Here is a 20659-nt window from a genome sequence, read left to right as displayed (position 1 = left end):
ATGACAGTCTGTTAAGTGTTATAGGTTCCCATGCTTCCAGTTATTAAATGTTTATGGTACAATGTGCATTGAGTATTATTAAAGCGTTTCTGTTATTTCAAACAACTTTTGGCAGTTGTTGATTGCACCAGGTCTCACTCCTGAGCGCCACTGCAATCGTGCGTTATAAGCATTGCACTCAGATTCCTGACCCGCCGAGAGAACCGTACATTTGTATGCATAGACAGCCAGGGATTGAAGCATATACTGATGGTACCATTTTGTGAATAGATTGTATATAAAATACTTTTCTAAAAACTTAAAAACTAAATATTTTTTTTAATCAACTGGTGCCATAAAGTTAAACAGATTGGTAAATGACTTCTATTTAAAAATCTTAATCCTTCCAGTACTTAACAGCTGCTGTATGCTCCACAAAGTTATTTTCTATTTGAATTTCTTTTCTGTCTGACCACAGTGCTCTCTGCTGACACATCTGTCCATGTCAGGAACCGCCAGAGCAGGATTGGTTTGCTATGGGGAATTGCTCCTGCTCTGGACAGTTCCTGACATGGACAGAGGTGGCAGCAGAGAGCAATGTGGTCAGACAGAAAATAAATTAAAAAAGAAAAGAGCTTCCTCTGTAGCATACAGCAGCTGATCAATACTGGAAGGATTAAGATTTTTTAATTGAAGTAATTTACAAATCTGTTTAACTTTCTGGAACCAGTTCATTTAAAAAAAAAATGTTTCCACCAGAGTACCCCTTTAAGTTTAGAAAAGTATTTTATATACAATCTATCCACGAAATGGTAGCATCAGTACAGAGGATTACGCAACTCTCCTGACAGGTTTGTTTTAATAAATCCTTACATTCCCGTATAAGACAACAATTTTGAAGCATATTTTCTTAGAACTCTGTGTTGTACTTTTCCTTTGTTATTTCTCCAAGAACTTTATAAATACATTGACAACTGGGTGTTACCATTCTCCATGTCAAAGTGTACAAAATGACACAAGCAGCTTAGATTAAAACCTAGTTGTCAATTTCATCAATAATTCCAAGGAGGGATAAAAAAAATAAACTTCAAAATTGTTATTTTCATTAGGAAGTATTTACTAAAATAGACGCCAAGAGAACCAACTTATCCCAACAGAAGTGCAACAACTGTGCTGTGTGCATCAGGGAAATGGTTTGCATGTTTATTTCTTCAACCAGGGTAATTGTGACTAATATACTGCAACATTGTAAGTTCTTATTCAAGAACAGTTTCCAGTAACTTTAAAGGGGTACTCCCACCATAGACATCTTATCCCTTATCCAAAGGATAGGGGATAAGATGTCTGATCGTGGGCGTAACGTCAGGAATCCGCCCCCTGAGACATCACGCCCGTCCCCTCAATGCAAGTCTATGGGAGGGGGCATGACGCCCCCTCCCATAGACTTGCATTGAGGGGACGGGCGTGACGTCACACGGGGGCGGTGTCCAGATGTCACGGACTTCCGTTTCCGTTGCTCAGACCCTCCAGCGGTTCCGGTGAAAAACCAGGTGGGTGCCGCATGCAATAATGCGATCAGACATCTTACCCCCTATCCTTTGGATAGGGGATAACATGTCTAGGGTGGGAGTACCCCTTTAATGGTCTATTCACACGTACATTATTCTGTGCAGATTTGACGCGCAGATTTAATGCGCAGGATTTTCTGCTGCAGATTTCAATGTAAACTGAACACAGCTTGAAATCCTGCGCATCAAATCTGCACAGAATACTGTACGTGTGAATAGACCCTAAAAGTAGTAAAAAGTATAGAATTCACAAACTATAATAATAATATTAATATGGCTAAAATTGGATTCACTACTTGATGAATCACATCCTGGCACTCATCGTGTTTCTCCCTTAATTTCCATATAATTATAGATAGGCTTTTGTGAGCAATTTGTATCAAGCCCACCTTTCTTGCAATAGGTCCTATTCTTCATAATTAATATGCATATTTACAGGCTACTCTATAATAACTAAAGGCTGCTAAGTCAAACACCAACTAGCAAGGTATTGGCAAGCAATGAAGTTATCAAAACATAATGGTCTAAGATCTACTACCATTTTTTATGCATATATTATATATATGGATTTATTACCTGATCACCCCATTCATTAATCACAGGCATATTGATATCATCAATAAATACTGTCATTTTCTTCCCCGCTGGAGGCCCATACGTAGTGCCCATTCTTTTATCTATGTAACTTTCAATGCTCCTCTGAAACATGTTGGGAAGAGTGGCAGAGGAGAAGTTCAGAGACTTGGTGGCGTGAAATTCTGGGTCATATTTGCTTGTGTAGCCCTTAAAAAGAATATAGACAAAAGATTAAAACTCAGTACAGTGAAGACCACCCAATAGTGGTTATGAACATTGCTTGCATAGTATTTGCTTCAGTTCCTTTCTATCAACTCAAAATGCTAATATAAAGTCATTTCAGGCCTGCAGCTGTGACTTAATAATGTCACCCCCTTATTAAGCCTTGGGATGGCCCCCAGCAAAAAGAACGGTGACAGCTGGCCCACGCAATAGAACAGGTTTACTTAACTGGAGTCTATTTCTTCACACACAGATTTGTGCCAGATGGCTTTAAGATATATTTTTGGATTAACACAAAACCAAGGAAAGCATCCAGAAGTGCTTTATGTGCCAGGATCAGACAACAGCAGTTTGCTTCAAGTGAAACTCTTGCTTCTAAAGATCAGTAGGCGTTGTTATTGTTAAATGTGATACCAAACTGATGCGGTCCTTATGAAATGATACCTGTGATCTCAGGGCAAAAATCCCAATACTGTATATTTATTTCTTATACTGTAAATCACAAATGTCTTGCTCTATATCATTGATATAAGTCTTGTTCTATATCATGTAGCATTCTTGAGAATTTTGCTGTAGCTGCAAGGACATTTTTTTCTATTTACTTTTCATTCCTTTTATATGCAAGAAATAACAAATGGAACAACTGCATAGTTGTATAAAGTGACGCAGTAATAAAAAGTGCAGAACAAGTAAAAAATATTCCATAATATAGACATACATAAACAACCATAAATACCCAAATTACCACCAAATAAATAAATAAACCAGTACAGCATTCACATATAATGGTAACATGTCAGTTCACCAGCAAGGATCTAGTCTATATTCTACAACCCAGCAAATTGCCAATTGGGAGAATACTAGTGCATTTACTGCATAAATAGTGTTGCTGTGTCAGTGAGGCCAAAGGGTTAAGCACTATATAGCATGTATACAAAAAAAAAAATTATAATAAATGCTATCAATTAAAAATAAATAAAATAAAACAGAAAATATAAAAAGGCCACATGCAGTATTATTGAAGCATATACGGTAATAAGCTAGTGCTTGGGAGACCAGCCCCCTTTATATGAAGATAAGGGTCCCTTTAGCATAAGCATACACAACTGACTAAGATGTGGATATGTCCAAACCATATGTGCATACTTATCAAGCATGAAGGTCATTATACACATAGGATTCTGGCAATGAGGTAACTATTAAATGAGACACACAAACATATAGGCACAGTGGGGCAAAAACGTTCATAGTCAGCCACCAATTGTGCAAGTTCTCCCACTTAAAAAGATGAGAGGGGCCTGTAATTTTCATCATAGATATACCTCAACTATGAGAGACATAATGAGAAAAAATATCCATAAAATCACATTGTATGATTTTTAACCCCTTAAGGATGCAGGGTTTTTCCGTTTTTGCCTTTAAATTTTTTCCTCATCCCCTTCTAAAAATCATACCGCTTTAAATTTTGCACCTAAAATTCCATATTATGGCTTATTTATTGCGCCACCAATTCTACTTTGCAGTGACATCAGTCATTTTACCAACATATCCACGGTGAAGCGGGAAAAAAATTCATAGTGTGACAAAGTTGAAGACAAAATTCAATTTTGTAAATTTTGGGGGCTTCCGTTTCTACACAGTGCATTTTTCAGTAAAAATGACATCTTATCTTTATTCTGTAGGTCCATATGGTTAAAATGATACTCTACTTATATAGGTTTGATTTTGTTGTACTTCTAAAAAAAAAATCATAAACACATGCAGGAAAATTTATAATTTTTAAATTGTCATCTTCTGACCCCTATAACTTTTTTATTTTTCTGCGTACGGGCCGGTATGAGCGCAAATTTTTGTGCCATGATCTGAAGTTTTTATTAGTAACATTTTTATATTGATTGTTCTTTGTGATCACTTTTTATTCATTTTTTCATGATATAAAAAGTGATCAAAAATACGCTATTTTGGACTTTGGAATTTTTTTGCGCGTACGCCATTGACCGTGCAATTTAATTAACGATATATTTTTATAGTTCGGACATTTCCACATATGTTTATTTTTATTTACACAAATTTTTTTTTTTCTTAAATGGGAAAAGGGGGGTGATTCTTACTTTTATTAGGCAAGGGGTTAAATGATCTTTATTAAAAAAAATTCACACTTTTTTTTTGCAGTGTAATAGCGCCCCCCCCCCCCCCCCCTTATTGTCGTGCACTGACATGACAAAGATCAGTGTTATCGGCGGTCAATTGCTCAAGCCTGGATTTCAGGCTTTGAGCAATCAATCGCCGATCGGACGCGACGGAGACAGGTAAGGGGACCTCCGCTCGCGTTCTAGCTGATCAAGACATTGCGATTTCACCGTGATGGTCCCGATCAGCCCGACTGAGCTATCAGACGCGGTGATCAACTTTGAATGTAACGTCTAAATGGTTAATAGCGCGCGGCACAACGATTGGTGGTGCACGCTATTAGCCCAGGGTCCCGGCTGTCACGGGGTGACCCCGCATTATATACAGGGAGCGGGCACAGGGTGTACAAGTACGCCCTGTGCCATTAACCCCTTAAGGACGCAGCCCTTTTTCACCTTAAGGACTGAGCCCTTTTTCGCAATTCTGACCACCGTCGCTTTACGAATTAATAACTCGAAAAAGTTTTTACCGAATATTCTGATTCTGAGATTGTTTTTTCGTGACATATTCTACTTTATTTTGGTGGTAAATTTTCGGCGTTACTTGCATCCTTTTTTGGTGAAAAATCCCCTCATTTCATGAAAATTTTGAAAATTTTGCATTTTTCTAACTTTGAAGCTCTCTACTTGTAAGGAAATGGATATTCCAAATACATTTTATTTTTATTCACAAATACAATATGTTCACTTTATGTTGGCATCATAAAATGGACACATTTTTGCTTTTTGAAAAAATTAGAGGGCTTCAAATTAGAGCAGCAATTTTCAAAAATGTCATGAAAATTGCAAAATCTGAAGGGACAGATATTACAGAACTACAACTCCCAGCATCCCTGGGCAGTCTAGGCATGCTGAGAGTTGTAGTTTGGCAACATCTGGAGGGCTACTGTTTGGGCACCACTGTAATAGTGGTCTCCAAAATTTGGCTGTCTGGGCATGCGATAATCTGCTAATAACAAGGAATAATGATCTCATCTGTAAAAATAAAATATATCCTAAAAAATTTGGCTGTCTGGGCATGCTATAATCTGCTAATAACAAGTAATAATGATCTCATCTGTAAAAATAAAATATATCCTAAAAACATCCTGTGAAGGGTATCCTAAAAGAAAAAATAGCTTGCAAAAAAGAGGAAATTTTCACAAATGATGTAAAATCCGTCCTATAATAAAAAACAATAATGTGACAAATCTCTGGATATTTTGTATCAGTTCCACAAATGGCTTGTAACAGTTCCACAGGCAATTTATATCCAAGGGTAAATTTATAACAGTTTTCAATCCTTTAAGAAGCATATAATGTTTCTCCTGTGCGGCAATAATATTATACTGTATATTTTTTGGTACAATAAGGCATATAGTCGTCTCCACTGTTAATTCTAAAAAGGAAGAAGTTCTCGGCACTGTGTGCCACTCACCACCCTTATGATTCGGGGTCCCGGTGTCTGAAGGTTCAGTTCGTACGCTGGAGGCTGCAGAGGTAACGTGCCTCGATGCAGCCGCTGCTCACAGCGCGTTCCTCGGTAATCCCCGGTGGCGTGTGATGTCACGGGTCAGCAGATTTCAGTCAGCTGACCTCTAGAGCCGGTGTGAGCCATATACAGGCAAGTAGATAGGGACTCCAAGGGTGGTTTCAATGATGTATATAATGCAAATGATGCAGATTCGCGGAGGTTTGTAGACAGAATTAGAAAATGATACTGGGTCTTGTAGTCCGTGCCGCTAGATGGAGATAAAAAGTCCCTTGTTTCTGTCACAGCTATAGCAATGAGTGTTTCATCAAAAAACGTCCAAACGTCCATTGTTTGGACATTACGTCCATTGTTTGGACATTATTTGGACGTTTTTTGATGGAACACTCATTTTTTCTTTTAGTATACCCTTCACAGGATATTTTCAGGATATATTTTATTTTTACAGATGAGATCACTATTCCTTGTTATTGGCAGATTATCGCTTACCATTTGTACTGTTTGAATTCAATATTTGTATGATTACATATGGGCAGAAGTTATTATTGAGCAAATAATAATTTTACTGTAATTCCATTACACATCCGTAGGGCCCTGCGGTTTGTGGATTGGTTATATTTATAATAAATATTTTATAATATTGTCTAGTGAATCCATTCCTCCATCACATACCTGTTTAAACAGGTGGGAGACTGAGGGCTGAGTACGCTCTTTTCTATATAATTTACAAATCTGTTTAACTTTCAGTTGATTTAAAAAAAAAAAAATTCCAGTGGAGTACCCCTTTAAGAGTCTCCTCTGTCCTCCACTCGTTACCTGTATTAATGGCACCTGTTTGAACTTGTTATCAGTATAAAAGACAGCTGTCCTCAACCTCAGACAGTCACACTCCAAACTCCACTATGGCCAAGACCAAAGAGCTGTTGAAGGACACCAGAAACAAAATTGTAGACCTGCACCAGGCTGGGAAGACTGAATCTACAATAGGCAAGCAGCTTGGTGTGAAGAAATCAACTGTGGGAGCAATTATTAGAAAATGGAAGACATACAAGACCACTGATAATCTCCCTCGTTCTGGGGCTCCATGCACGATCTCACCTCGTGGTGTCAAGATGATCACATGAACGCTGAGCAAAAATCCCAGAACCACATGGGGGGGCCCTAGTGAATGATCTGCAGAGAGCTGGGACCAAAGTAACAAAAGCTACCATCAGTAACACACTACACCACCAGGTACTCAAATCATGCCAAATGTGTCCCCCTTCTTAAGCCAGTACATGTCCGGGTCCATCTGAAGTTTTCTAGAGAGCATTTGGATGATCTAGAAGAGGATTGGGAGAATGTCATATGGTCAGATGAAACCAAAGTAGAACTTTTGGTAAAAACTCAACTCGTCGTGTTTGGAGGAGAAAGAATTCTGAGTTGCATCCAAAGAACACCATACCTACTGTGAAGCATGGGGTGGAAAGATCATGCTTTGGGGCTGTTTTCTGCTAAGGGACCAGGACGACTGACCCGTGTAAGGGAAAGAATAAATGGGGCCATATATCGTGAGATTTTGAGTGAAAATCCATCAGCAAGGGCATTGAAGATGAAACGTGGCTGGGTCTTTCAGCATAACAATGATCACAAACACACCGCCCGGCCAATAAAGGAGTGGCTTCGTAAGAAGCATTTCAAGGTCCCCTAGAAAACCTTTGGAGGGAGTTGAAAGTCTATGTTGCCCAGCGACAGCCCCAAAACATCACTGCTCTAGAGGAGATCTGCATGGAGGAATGGGCCAAAATACCAGCAACAGTGTGTGAAAACCTTGTGAAGACTTACAGAAAACGTTTGACCACTGTCATTGCCAACAAAGGGTATATAACAAAGTATTGAGCGATTAAAGGAGCGATTAAAGGAGTTACAATTGTTTAGTCTTGAGAAGAGACGTTTAAGGGGGGATATGATAAACGTATATAAGAATATATTAATGGCCCATACAAAAAATATGGAGAAAAACTGTTCCAGGTTAAACCCCCCCAAAGGACGAGGGGGCACTCCCTCCTTCTGGAGAAGAAAAAGTTTAGTCTCAAGGGGCGACACGCCTTCTTTACCGTGAGGACTGTGAATTTATGGAACAGTCTACCTCAGGAACTGGTCACAGCAGGAACAATTAACAGCTTTAAAACAGGATTAGATACATTCATGGAACAAAATTACATCAATGCTTATGAAGAATTATAAAATCCCATCCCTTCCCCAATATCGAGCCAAACCCCTACCCCTTAATTCCCTGATTGAACTTGATGGACATATGTCTTTTTTCGACCGTACTAACTATGTAACTATGTAACTATGAGATGAACTTTTGTTAATGATCAAATACTTATTTTCCACCATAATTTGCTAATAAATTCTTAAAAAATTAAAAAATCAGACAACTTATGTAATTCTGTCTCTCATAGTTGAGGTATACCTATGATGAAAATTACAGGCCTCTCTCATCTTTTTAAGTGGGAGAACTTGCAAAATTGGTGGCCGACTAAATACTTTTTTGCCCCACTGTATAAGCTATTTGGACCCTTTTGTACCGGTGGGTACTCTAAGGAGAAGTTATTAGGATCTGGTGGCACATCTTTCAGGTGGGAAACATAGTATAATGGATGATACCAGATAGTATCTTCAGAATTATGAGGCTTAAAGAAAGGTTTACGATCTCAAGGTTACTCCTATGTAATATATGCATTCAGGGGTTGTGGGCATCGGTCTGGGTGATGTATCATGATCTGGTGGCAGGTAGGACTAGGAGGGGAATACATTAAAAGTAGTTTATTGTAGTTAGGTTGTGTTGGATTAGGAGTGTTGTGTCGCACATTTTTCTTTACTCTCTTTCTTTTCTCTAACACAACCCTTTGACAAATTCTTTGACAAATTGGAGCGGGGACATTGTGAGAACAGAAAATAGAGAAAGGATAGTGATGGATGGGGGGGGATGCATCAGCCTTTCTATTCTACGATTGTTATGCTTCAATTGAAAAAGAAATTTTTTTTTGTATGACATAAGTGATTATTTTTGTCCGAATTATTTATATAAAGCAGTAAAAGTTTAAATAAAAAAGCCTATATAGCATAGTGGTAAACACGCATATAAATGGATTATATGAAATAAAATTACAAAAAACTGCGAGACGTCAACACTGGAAAGAGAAAGAAGAGGCAGAGAGCCAGTATATAGCAATACAAATAGTCTGGTATTAGAAGAACTGTTCTGATGTCTCACATATTGGCCCTAATTTATCAATCTGTCTGACACAGAAACTGGAGTGATTTTCCCAAGCAACCAATCACGGCTCAGCTTTCATTTTACCAGAGCTCCTTAACCCCTTAAGGACGCAGGACGTAAATGTACGTCCTGGTGAGGTGGTACTTAACGCACCAGGACGTACATTTACGTCCTGTGCATAACCGCGGGCATCGGAGCGATGCCCGTGTCATGCGCGGCTGATCCCGGCTGCTGATCGCAGCCAGGGACCCGCCGGCAATGGCCGACGCCCGCGATCTCGCGGGCGTCCGCCATTAACCCCTCAGGTGCCGGGATCAATACAGATCCCGGCATCTGCAGCAGTTCGCGATTTAAATGAACGATCGGATCGCCTGCAGCGCTGCTGCGGGGATCCGATCATTCATAACGCCGCACGGAGGTCCCCTCTCCTTCCTCCGTGTGGCTCCCGCTCTGGTCTGTGATCGAGCAGACCAGAGCAGGAGATGACCGATAATACTGATCTGTTCTATGTCCTATACATAGAACAGATCAGTATTAGCAATCATGGTATTGCTATGGATAGTCCCCTATGGGGACTATTCAAGTGTAAAAAAAAATGTAAAAAAATGTAAAAGTAAAAAAAAAGTGAAAAATCCCCTCCCCCAATAAAAAAGTAAAACGTCCGTTTTTTCCTATTTTACCCCCAAAAGCGTAAAAAACATTTTTTATAGACATATTTGGCATCGCCGTGTGCGTAAATGTCCGAACTATTAAAATAAAATGTTAATGATCCCGTACGGTGAACGGCGCGAACAAAAAAAAAAAAAAAGTCCAAAATTCCTACTTTTTTAATACATTTTATTAAAAAAAAAATTATAAAAAATGTATTAAAAGTTTTTTATATGCAAATGTGGTATCAAAAAAAAGTACAGATCATGGCGCAAAAAATGAGCCCCCATACCGCCACTTATACGGAAAAATAAAAAAGTTAGAGGTCATCAAAATAAAGGGATTATAAACGTACTAATTTGGTTAAAAAGTTTGTGATTTTGTTTAAGCGCAACAATAATATAAAAGTATATAATAATGGGTATCATTTTAATCGTATTGACCCTCAGAATAAAGAACACATGTCATTTTTACCATAAATTGTACGGCGTGAAAACAAAACCTTCCAAAATTAGCAAAATTGCGTTTTTCGTTTTAATTTCCCCACAAAAATAGTGTTTTTTGGTTGCGCCATACATTTTATGATATAATGAGTGATGTCATTACAAAGGACAACTGGTCGCGCAAAAAACAAGCCCTCATACTAGTCTGTGGATGAAAATATAAAAGAGTTATGATTTTTAGAAGGCGAGGAGGAAAAAATGAAAATGTAAAAATTAAATTGTCTGAGTCCTTAAGGTCAAAATGGGCTGAGTCCTTAAGGGGTTAAGATATAAAGCATGAGCTGTGATTGGTTGCTTGGGAAAATCACTCCAGTTTCTGTCTCAGACAGATTGATAAATAAGGGCCATTGTTGTGAATTTTGTCTAAGTAAATTTTTTTTCTTGTAGAGAAACATTATAAATGCAATAGTAATTTTATTAGTAATTTTAGTAGAGAATGCCCTTTACAGAAGTTTGACATTCCTGACAAATTCCTGTCAACTCCCCTACAGCCTGTCAGACATGCATGCAACATCACTGCAACATCACCCTGCAAGTGCATCAGCAGAATGTAGACCACCATTTACAAAAGCCTGAATATTGCCTGGGGCTGTAAGATGGCCTGTGGCTGCTGACAGGCTTTAAAGGGTTACTCCAGTGGAAAACATTTTTTTTTTAAATCTACTGGTGTCAGAAAATTAAACAGATTTGTAAATTACTTCTATTCAAAATTCTTAATCCTTCTAGTACTTATCAGCTAATGTATACTACAGAGGAAATTCTTTTCTTTTGGGATTTATTTTCTGTCACAACCCCAGTGCTCTCTGCTGACACCTCTGTCCATGCCAGAAACTGTCCAGAGCAGGATAAAATCCCCATAGCAAACATGCTGCTCTGGACAGTTCCTAAAATGGACAGAGATGTCAGCAGAGAGCACTGTGGACTGACAGAATAGAAATCTCAAAAGAAGTTCCTCGGTAGTATACAGTCGCTAATAAGTACTAGAAGGATTATTAATTTTTAATAGAAGTAATTTGCTAATCTGTTTAACTTTCTGGCGCCAGTTGATTTAAAAAAAAAAAATAATAATAATTCCACCGGAGTACCCCTTTAAGTAAACTGCTGGAAATTTGGCTGTGGCTTCTGTGGCTTCTTCTATCTATGATCACGATCTACCTCACAATAGGATCAGCACAAATAATAGATTTATATTAAGGGACTACTGTAAAGGTTTTATAGCAGCAGCATATTGTAGGTAATATATATTGGCAGATCACTGGGAAATACATATTATTCAGAGTACCAATACTCACACTGTAAACATACTCTATTCAGTCACTGGACACACATCGCATGTGCCACTCACATACTGGACATATACCACACGTGCCACTCACATACTGGACATATACCGCAATTGTGTGCCACTCACATACTGGACATATACTACACGTACCACTCACATAATGGACATATACCGCATGTGCCACTCATACACTGGACACCAGGGATCATCCTGGCACGGAAGCTTCTCACTCAGCTTTTGGCCAAGATAGGTATTCTGTACCAGCATAAAAATCCTGGAAGGTGTTTTGCACCGATCCTCTTCAAACTACGTTCGAGGCCATCAAATACAGGTGCAGTGATGCCCTGAAGCTGAGGCAGTGACATAGCAAGCTCTTTGCTTGTAAGTGATGCCTGCTGAAGCATATCCATAGGCAAAGGGCTAATGGCTACTTGATAATAATTTGCATATGCTGCATGACAGAATAAAAGGTCTTTGGACTGCACCCCCTGGACACAGGCAATAATTTATTATTGGCCTATAACATGGTATGAGCAGCTTTACTGGATAAAAACTGGTGACAGTCCTCTCCACTGCAAGTAGGAGCTAGCAGGACCCCACAGAGTCCCGATACCTAAGATTCCTTCCCATCACAGCTTTGCCTGCATTTTCAATGGGGCTTTGTAAGTTCAGCCCCTTTTGCTAAGCCCCTCCCCTTTGTATTAAGCCCCCGGTTTTAAATTAAAATGCTCTTCTGACCGTCACTCCTTTCCTGGGCCCCTTCGTGCCTAAAAAGCTGCTTAAGTCATATTACCCTGAGATTGCAGCTGCTTCATTTTCTTCTAGAACTGATGGGGACTCGTAGAGAGGGCTATAGTCTGACGGCCAGCTCGTCCCCTGCACTTTACACTACACAGCTTTTTACAGCCAAGAGGAACCAGATTGTTGGCTGTGAAGTGCAGGGGAAGAGCCAGAAGAATGGCCCATTTAGCATATTAGTCCATCTGGCATTTGCCCGACCTGTCACATGGGCAGTCCGGCCCTGATGACAGAGGTAGAAATAGATTGACAGACAGATAATCTATTTACCATGGGTTTGTTATTTTACTTATTATACATATACAGCTGAATGTATAGAATAAAAACACGTCTTATTTGTGAACAAGCAGCTAGGGACAAGGTTAGCAAGTTACGAACAAGCAGTATTCAGCTGTAGCTCAGCATTTCCACATCTCTCTAACACAGCCACAAAGCCTGGCAGAGGTCTATCATTTGAAAATATATAATGTGCCTTTGCTGGTCCAATGTGTATATCTTAATCACTATGATGTGACACAGAACAAAGCAGAGAACAAGAGAAAGGGAAAAGTAGAGGGTTACTCTGCAGAACACTGCCTGTCTTTTTTTTATTTCTGCCAGTTCCTCAAGTACTAGGCTTTTCATTATAGCATTACCCAAAATTCATGCCCAGTGCTGAGCAATGCTGGAAACATGACATTTAGATGCAAACTGTACTAGGCTAAAGTAAAAAAGGGACCAATGATTTGGAGGTCATCTACTAACTGGGCCTACCAGAGATACTTTTCATTTACAAATCTTGATGGTTTTACATAATGTATTTTTGAGGAAACTCTTCAGAGCTAATGGCTATGACCCATCATGGCACAACCTGAACATATTCATGGAAAAAAAGTGCTAGTGCAGAATTGCTCTATGGAGACCTAACAGAATCAATGGGGGAGATTTATCAAAACCTGTCCAGAGGAAAAGTTGCCCAGTTACCCATAGCCACAAATCAGATCGCTTCTTTAATTTTTAACAAGGTCTCTGCAAAATGAGAGAAGCAATCGGATTGGTTGCTATGGGCAACTGAGCAACTTTTCCTTTGCACAGGTTTTGATAAATCTCCCCCAATGTTTTAAAAGACCACTACTAGAAAACATGCTTGAGAGTATCCTGCGAAGATTTGATGCACAGGATTTTATGCTGCAGATTTCAATGTAAACTAAATGACTAAATACAACTTTAAATCCTGGGCGGACTTACCGGCCGGACCATTCAAAATTCGCCTGAGGGCCCGGCCAGGTAAAGGGCGTGGTGCACTGACGCTAGTTTGCCTGAGCATACACAATTAGCAGAAATACATGTAAATCCAAAAGGCAGTGCTAGGAACTAAAAAATAAAGGGATATTGGAGTAGAGTCCCAGTAAGCAGCAGTTGACACATATTTTGCTATAAGTATGTCATAAAGCATTTGGCACACACATAACATGAAAACCTGCTCAATATGATGTATAATAAAGAAGAACACATAGAAGAAAAATGGATGTAAAAACATGACATACTAAATTGAAAGAAAAGTTATATTGTAGTCTACCTTGATCATGACGGTCTTTGCTGTGCCCTGTTCCCCAATCAGTAAAACTGCTTTTCCTTGCTTCATAATAGTATGCATGAGGAAATCTGTCCGGACGTTATCAACATTGGGAACAAGAATTGAGGCATATTCTGGTATGGAGTCTTTTGGATACACATATTCAGGAACCTGTATATAGCAAGACATACAAGCAAAAACATTTTTCTGAATAAATAAGAGTCATATATTGTTAAATAAGACTTTTTGCATTACTGAGATCTTTCTTTTTGTTTGTCAGGCTGGACACTACTGAGGCATATATTAGTTTATATGTATAGTTATCTATATCCCATAGAGGATGCTGTCATCAAACACCAGACAACAGGTCCTTCTTTAATGGGTTCTTGTTAATTCCAGGAAGAAGTAGAAGGTCTACCTTCCCATCTCCAGTTTACTAAGTAGCACAGTACAGTTCAGTGCTGAACCAGATTCTTGTAACAAACTGCCTTGTAAAAAAAAAATCTCATAAGACCCACCTTATAAAGAAATCACTTTTTTTGGAGCCTGAAACTATGAATTATGTTGAAGCATTAGACATAATATTTGCAGAATTTCCAATAAACCCCCTATCATTTTTACATGAATAGTTCTTAAATGATGAGCTAATAGTGTTAATGTCATGTGTGATTCATGTGTTGGGATGGCTGGTGTTCACAAGAGTAATGGGGTTTGTTTTAATTCTGATTATAGTTTCAGTTAAAAATAGCATTTATGCTTATATCACTGGATTCCTCAAAATATTGCTCTATAAAACAGCAGAGATTACATTCTTTTCTTGGCCTCTGATGCAGATTCCTTCACATGGGCTGCAAACATTTAGCTGCATGCAGTGCTATGTTCCTTGTCCAGTCAGTGGAACCAACAGACCCCATTGTAGGTCAATGGTGTCCAATGGAACTGGTCACGTCTCTCATGCAAAAGAATTCTGGAACAGACTGTTCTTTTCAATTATGTTAACCTATTGGGTGCTGTTAGTGGAAAACATTTTCAATTATATCTAGCCCTTTGAACTATATATTCCCTGTTTACACATACAATGCCATATTATTTAATAATAAAAACCCTTTATTCAAGTCATAAAATATAAAGAGAGATGGGGTGGAGTTATTGTTATTATTCAGATGCTGGGCCCTCTGTGATCCACTGTAATACATAAAGGAACTTGGAATAATTTGGTCCATTTTCCCACACTGCCACCACAGGGAAAATAAAGCGTTAATCTGTCCTTTTCTAAATGATTGCGTTTTCCATGTAATTTACAGATGGTCCTCCAAAGTAGAAAGTCACATAATTCCTGAACAGGGTGTTTGAGAATGTGTTTTCTAAACCAGAAAACACCTTAAAAAAAAAAAAAAAAAAAAAAAAGATTTTCTGCCCACAGATGCAGGCACCTGCCCCTTTCTCATTGACAATAGTTCTAAGGGTTAAAAAGCAATATGCCAAATAATATGAGATTCATTAAAGTCCACCAACTGTTTGGGCAATCTCTAGACTTTGAATAACTTCTTATTTAGAAATCACAAACCTTTTTGGACCAATGCTGCCACTGTCCGCTTTCATTAATGACAAACTCAAAAATAGTTTCATCCCCTTTAACTGCAGGAAGCTCAAGCGGAGCAGAATGATCCCGCATGAATATTTCCATCTTCATGCGATCCTCAAGTTCCAACAAGGCTCCCACTGACCACATCACGGCAAACACAAAGAGCCGAGCTAAATGTTCTTGACTGGGCTGTTTCTCCTCCTTGTCAGACAGGAGACCCTGGAAATCAGGTTCAATACAAAATTAGAATAAAACAACACAAGACGGGAAAGGAAAAAAGGAACATTATAAAGAACTAATGTGCGTTAAAAGTATATTAAAAAAATTGCATGCACATTCAATAAAAAAGAAAACATTGTATTTTGTGATAAGAGTATTTCTATATGGACGTCTTCTAGAAGCATTCTTACCTGAAGCAGGTCAATAGCTTGCCGAATGTACATGCATTCCAATATCGGCATCTTTGGAGACACAGCGGTGAAGACAAAATTTATTAAATCCTATTGGAAACAAATATGACAGCAACTGTTAATTCAGTTGTTTCAAACAATTCAGTTCTGCTTACTTTTCTATTACTATACTGAATTAAAATTTAAAAAAGTAGCAGGTGAGAATAGACATGGACATGGCGCAAAAACACTGTACATTGCAGGCCTTGTTTACTAAGGTAAAAATGGCATAAAAAGTCATAAATGCCCGGCTCCCTCTTAGGTGTTGGGTTACCTCTTACTGGATTCCTATATATTAATGAGCCACATTCATTGCACAAAAATTCTGTATGGATAGAGCATATTCTTTACAGTGTGTTATAGTGAATGCAGCAGTCAAATATTATATTTATTTTACATTTTTATATATCTATATACTGCATAACATTTTTTAATTATATTATTTTTACACATCCATAATACTGTGACTTTTTGTTATGCTATATAAAGTATACATAAAGCACATTGGTCACCGGCAAAATGGTATGGTAAAGGATAACATGGTCATAGAGTACCTAATGAAAGGATTGCATAGATACAGTTATATGTATGTGCTGTCTGTGGCTTTAATTCTTATAAAAAAAACACCTTTTTTCATGTTTGAAGTGTCAAAGAGGCGTGGCCTGGGGTCCACAATGACTCTCCGCTCTGAATCCTTTACCTCCGCCTCTTTGACTAGTCATCCTGGCACTTTCTAGTACTTCTAGTTCAGGGATACCTGCTAATCTGCTGCTGTGTAGGGTCTGTCATGCTTTAGCTTCGTTCACATCAGCATTGTCTTCCACTGTTAGGAGCTTTATCGCTGAGTCTTTCTAAATTACGGGACTTTAACAGAAAAAAAAATTACTGCAAGCAGTAATTTTTTTCTCCGCTAAAATAACGAGCACCTGACGGAAACCCGACAGGCCCATTCAAAGTCAATCGGTTTCCTCAGGACCCAGCAAGGTCCATTGTGCTCCAACCTATTCAGGGTCTGTTAGGCACAAAAAAGCAAAAAAAATAGCCGAACAGACATCGAAATGAACGGAGCAAAACACTAATGCCTAACTTTGTCTAACTAACCAGGAAATGAAGAGATCTCCTGAAAGAGCTACCAAATTTCCTAGGCACCACACACTCATTCCTCCTCATTTCTATACAAGTTTCACTCTCAGAAGGCATCAATGCAAAGCCCTGATGCCGAGCAGCATCCTGACACTTTCTGTAGTAGCACATGGCACATCTTGCCAAGGAAAGAACTATAAATTGACCAATATACAGTATGTACAATGCATCTGGAAAGACTTCAGATGCTTTTACTTAGAATTAGAAATTTTTTTTTTTAGAAACTTCTGATAACTTATTAATAAAGAAAAAAACGAACATTTTGCATGGATATAAGTATTCAGACCCTTGAAGTATTCAGACTCTATGTCACTTGAAATTCAGCTTCAGAGCCTCATATTTCTCATGATCTTAAAGGGGTACTTTGCTCAAAAGATCTTAACCCCTATGCAAAGGGTTGGGGATAAGATGTTAGATCGCAGGGGTCTCGGCGCTGGGGACCCCTGTGATCTCTGCTGAGGCACCCCGTCACAGAGCAAACTCCGCCACCACACCGCCAAACCCCCTTCATTCACATCTATGGGAGGAGGCGTGACAGCTATGTACTAGCCATCACACCCCCTCCCATAGACATGAATGGAGGGGGCGTGACATGATGTCATGAACGTGGAAGCTGCAAGCTTTCATGTTCCAGATGCCACCATTGCTGGCCCCGGGATATAACATCTTATCTCCTGTCCTTTGGATAGGGTATTAGATGTTTCAAGCGGAGTACCCCTTTAGTTTCTTCAGAAGAATGACAGATAAACACAACATTCAGGTGTGTAACCCCTGTTGCATCATAGTTTCGTAGACTGGAGGCTGTAATTGCTGTCAATGGCATTTCTACTAAGAACTGAGTAAAGGATTTGAATACTTATATTAATGCAATATTTTAGTTTTTCCTTCTCAATAAATTGTATATCTATATTTCTATCATGAGGGAGTGAAAAGACAAGGTCATGTAAACATCATGCATAATTAGCTCAATATACGTGGTATAATACCATAAGATCAGTACTAAAATCAAGAAAAAGGAAAAAAATGTAATAAGGGTGAATGGGAGGCAGGGAAGACAAACAAGGACAGAGGAGTATATGTGGGATTAGCAACCTTACTAAAGTATATGCCAACTGCCAACTTTTATTGTTCACAAGGGAGGCTTCACTCATAGATGGCCATTGATGCCAGTTTGTTTTGTCTTGTTTCAATGAGATGAGGCCTTTCACTTTACCAATTGTCTACTTGGAGCTGACAGTATTATACTTGCAGCAATATGTTCAATGACATGGAGCATACTATTCCTTTTAAGCTATGTTTATTTTATTTATTTTAATATGTTTCTGCCAAAAATACATACAACTATAAGCTCATAATTATATGCACATAAAAGAGCTATTAACTTTGCTCCATGTACGTCAGACCCTATGCCAAGTGGGAAAGGAGACATACTGTATATTGTAGTAGCATTAGCTTTTATAATCTCTTCTGTGTTTTTAATGTGTACTACATTGTGTGCTCCTATGCAGAATTATTCCCAGGCATCTCTCAAATTAAGAGGATTTTCAGACCTTTCCCACTGAAATCCCACTGAGGAAGATTAGTGGAGACATTTTCCTCACCCAGCAGACACACAAAGGAATTTTCTTTTTCTTTACAAGCAAGCTGACAAAGAAGTCTCTAAATCAATATAACTAACCTAATAATTGGTCTTTTATATATAATCTACATTAGCGCCCCAAGTCACTTAAAGATCGTCTGCTGATTAAAAAGGAGCGGTGGTGATGTAAAGAGCTAAATTAAATAATGGAATAAAGCAATTACAACCTACATTTTCCACCCCCAAGTCAAACACATACACAACCTTAGGGTGGCAATACTTATTCAGATATTCAGATTCTTCTGTACTGAGACTAATCCCTAAGATCTGCCCTACAATTGTACACATTCTATGCATTCAGGTGGATTCCATATATACAGATGTCCAGTTTGCCAATACAGTAGAACTAAGATTATAGGGGAGATTTATCAAAACCTGTGTAGAGGAAAAGTTGGCCAGCTGCCCATAGTAACCAATCAGATCACTTCTTTCATTTTGAAAAGGTCCTCTGAAAAATCGACGAAGTGATTGATTGGTTGCTATGGGCAACTTGTTAACTTTTACTCTGCACAGGTTTTGAGAAATCTTCCCTTATGTGTTTCATTTTTGTGACAAAATCATGTTAAACCCTAAAAATACTCTAAACGATTAAAAGGTTTTATTTAAAGGGGTTGAATAGGATTATGAAAAGGAGTTTGCAAAGCATTCCGAATAAAGTGAATGTGGTGAAATTACTAAACCAGACATAACCTATTAAAAAAAGAAAAAAGTCCGGTATAGTAAAAAAAAAAAAATTGTTCTAACATGACTTTTCATGTTGTTTGTTTCAGAGTCACTTTTATTTACAAACTGGGTATTCATAGTAAAAAGATTTATTGGTTATATAAACGAGCATAGAAAGCTCACTAGGAAACATATATTAACATTGGTGGTATATCACTGATTTTAAAGGCCCTTTTAGACAAGCCAACACTGCCATGATAATCTCAGTGATCGGCACTCATTTGCTAAGCCTTTACCAGACTCGATCCATTGAACAAGGGCTGGTTCATTCATGCAGCTCATAATCAGCTCATGTAAAGGGCCTTTATCGAAAAGTCACCTTAAAAAAAAAACAGAAAAACTGAATTCCATATGAAAGAATTTGCAGGAAGAAAAGGGGAAATACAAAACATACGGTAATACAGATTTGTGGACATAAGGTAGATGTAATAGAGTTAAAAATACCTGGAAAACACTGTCAAAGCAGTTCCATAAGACTTCATGCTGAGTAGCAGGTAGGGTTTGCAACCAAGCCTTTAGTACAGGTCTCCAATCTAACACAGATGAACTCATAAACACCATTCCATTACGAGATACAGTGGCCGGAGAGGCATTGTCAATGTTGTGAGGCTCAAAAACAACTTTACAGTTTGGTGCCATTGGAATACGGTCCCCATTAGCCAAAGTGAGAGTTTTGTTATCATCCAGAACAGAATTTAAATTCTCAATCCATATGGCATCAACAGGTCCATCCAAGACTATCCATATATGTTCTCCCTGAAAATAATAATAATACATTTACAGTACATTTATATACATCATGGAGAAAAAGGAAATTAAGTATATTGTGTGAACCAAATTTCTTATGATGAGCTACTTCTTTCTCACAGCAGGTATTTTTTTATGTTTTTTATATATTATTTTATGTCTACCTTCTTTCAAAAGTGAAGTAAAAATGATGTGACCAAGAGGAGTAGGAAAATGCACCAAAATTATTAAAGACATAATTATTTGATGCATATGCTTGTATATGTATTCTAGCCATTAAAGAGTAACTGTAAAGTCGAAGTCCAATCCATTAC

At 38.3% G+C, this 20659-nt stretch overlaps 1 protein-coding gene across 3 annotated transcripts in view; it reads right to left on the bottom strand.

Annotated features, from left to right (window-relative positions):
• LOC130273684 (dynein axonemal heavy chain 5-like) overlaps positions 1-20659 on the bottom strand; it is a 334039-nt gene that overhangs the window by 130828 nt on the left and 182552 nt on the right. For all 3 annotated transcript variants that reach the window (XM_056520899.1, XM_056520897.1, XM_056520898.1), the window contains exons 48-52: positions 20043-20354; positions 16055-16144; positions 15627-15863; positions 14063-14230; positions 2124-2330 (exon numbers count right to left, since the gene is read on the bottom strand). In XM_056520899.1, coding sequence (XP_056376874.1) covers positions 2124-2330; positions 14063-14230; positions 15627-15863; positions 16055-16144; positions 20043-20354 — 1014 coding nt within the window. The remainder of the gene's footprint in view (positions 1-2123; positions 2331-14062; positions 14231-15626; positions 15864-16054; positions 16145-20042; positions 20355-20659) is intronic.

The sequence above is a fragment of the Hyla sarda genome, chromosome 5 (genome assembly GCF_029499605.1).
Source record: "Hyla sarda isolate aHylSar1 chromosome 5, aHylSar1.hap1, whole genome shotgun sequence".
Lineage (NCBI taxonomy): Eukaryota > Metazoa > Chordata > Amphibia > Anura > Hylidae > Hyla > Hyla sarda.
This window is presented reverse-complemented; position numbering and strand designations above follow the sequence as displayed.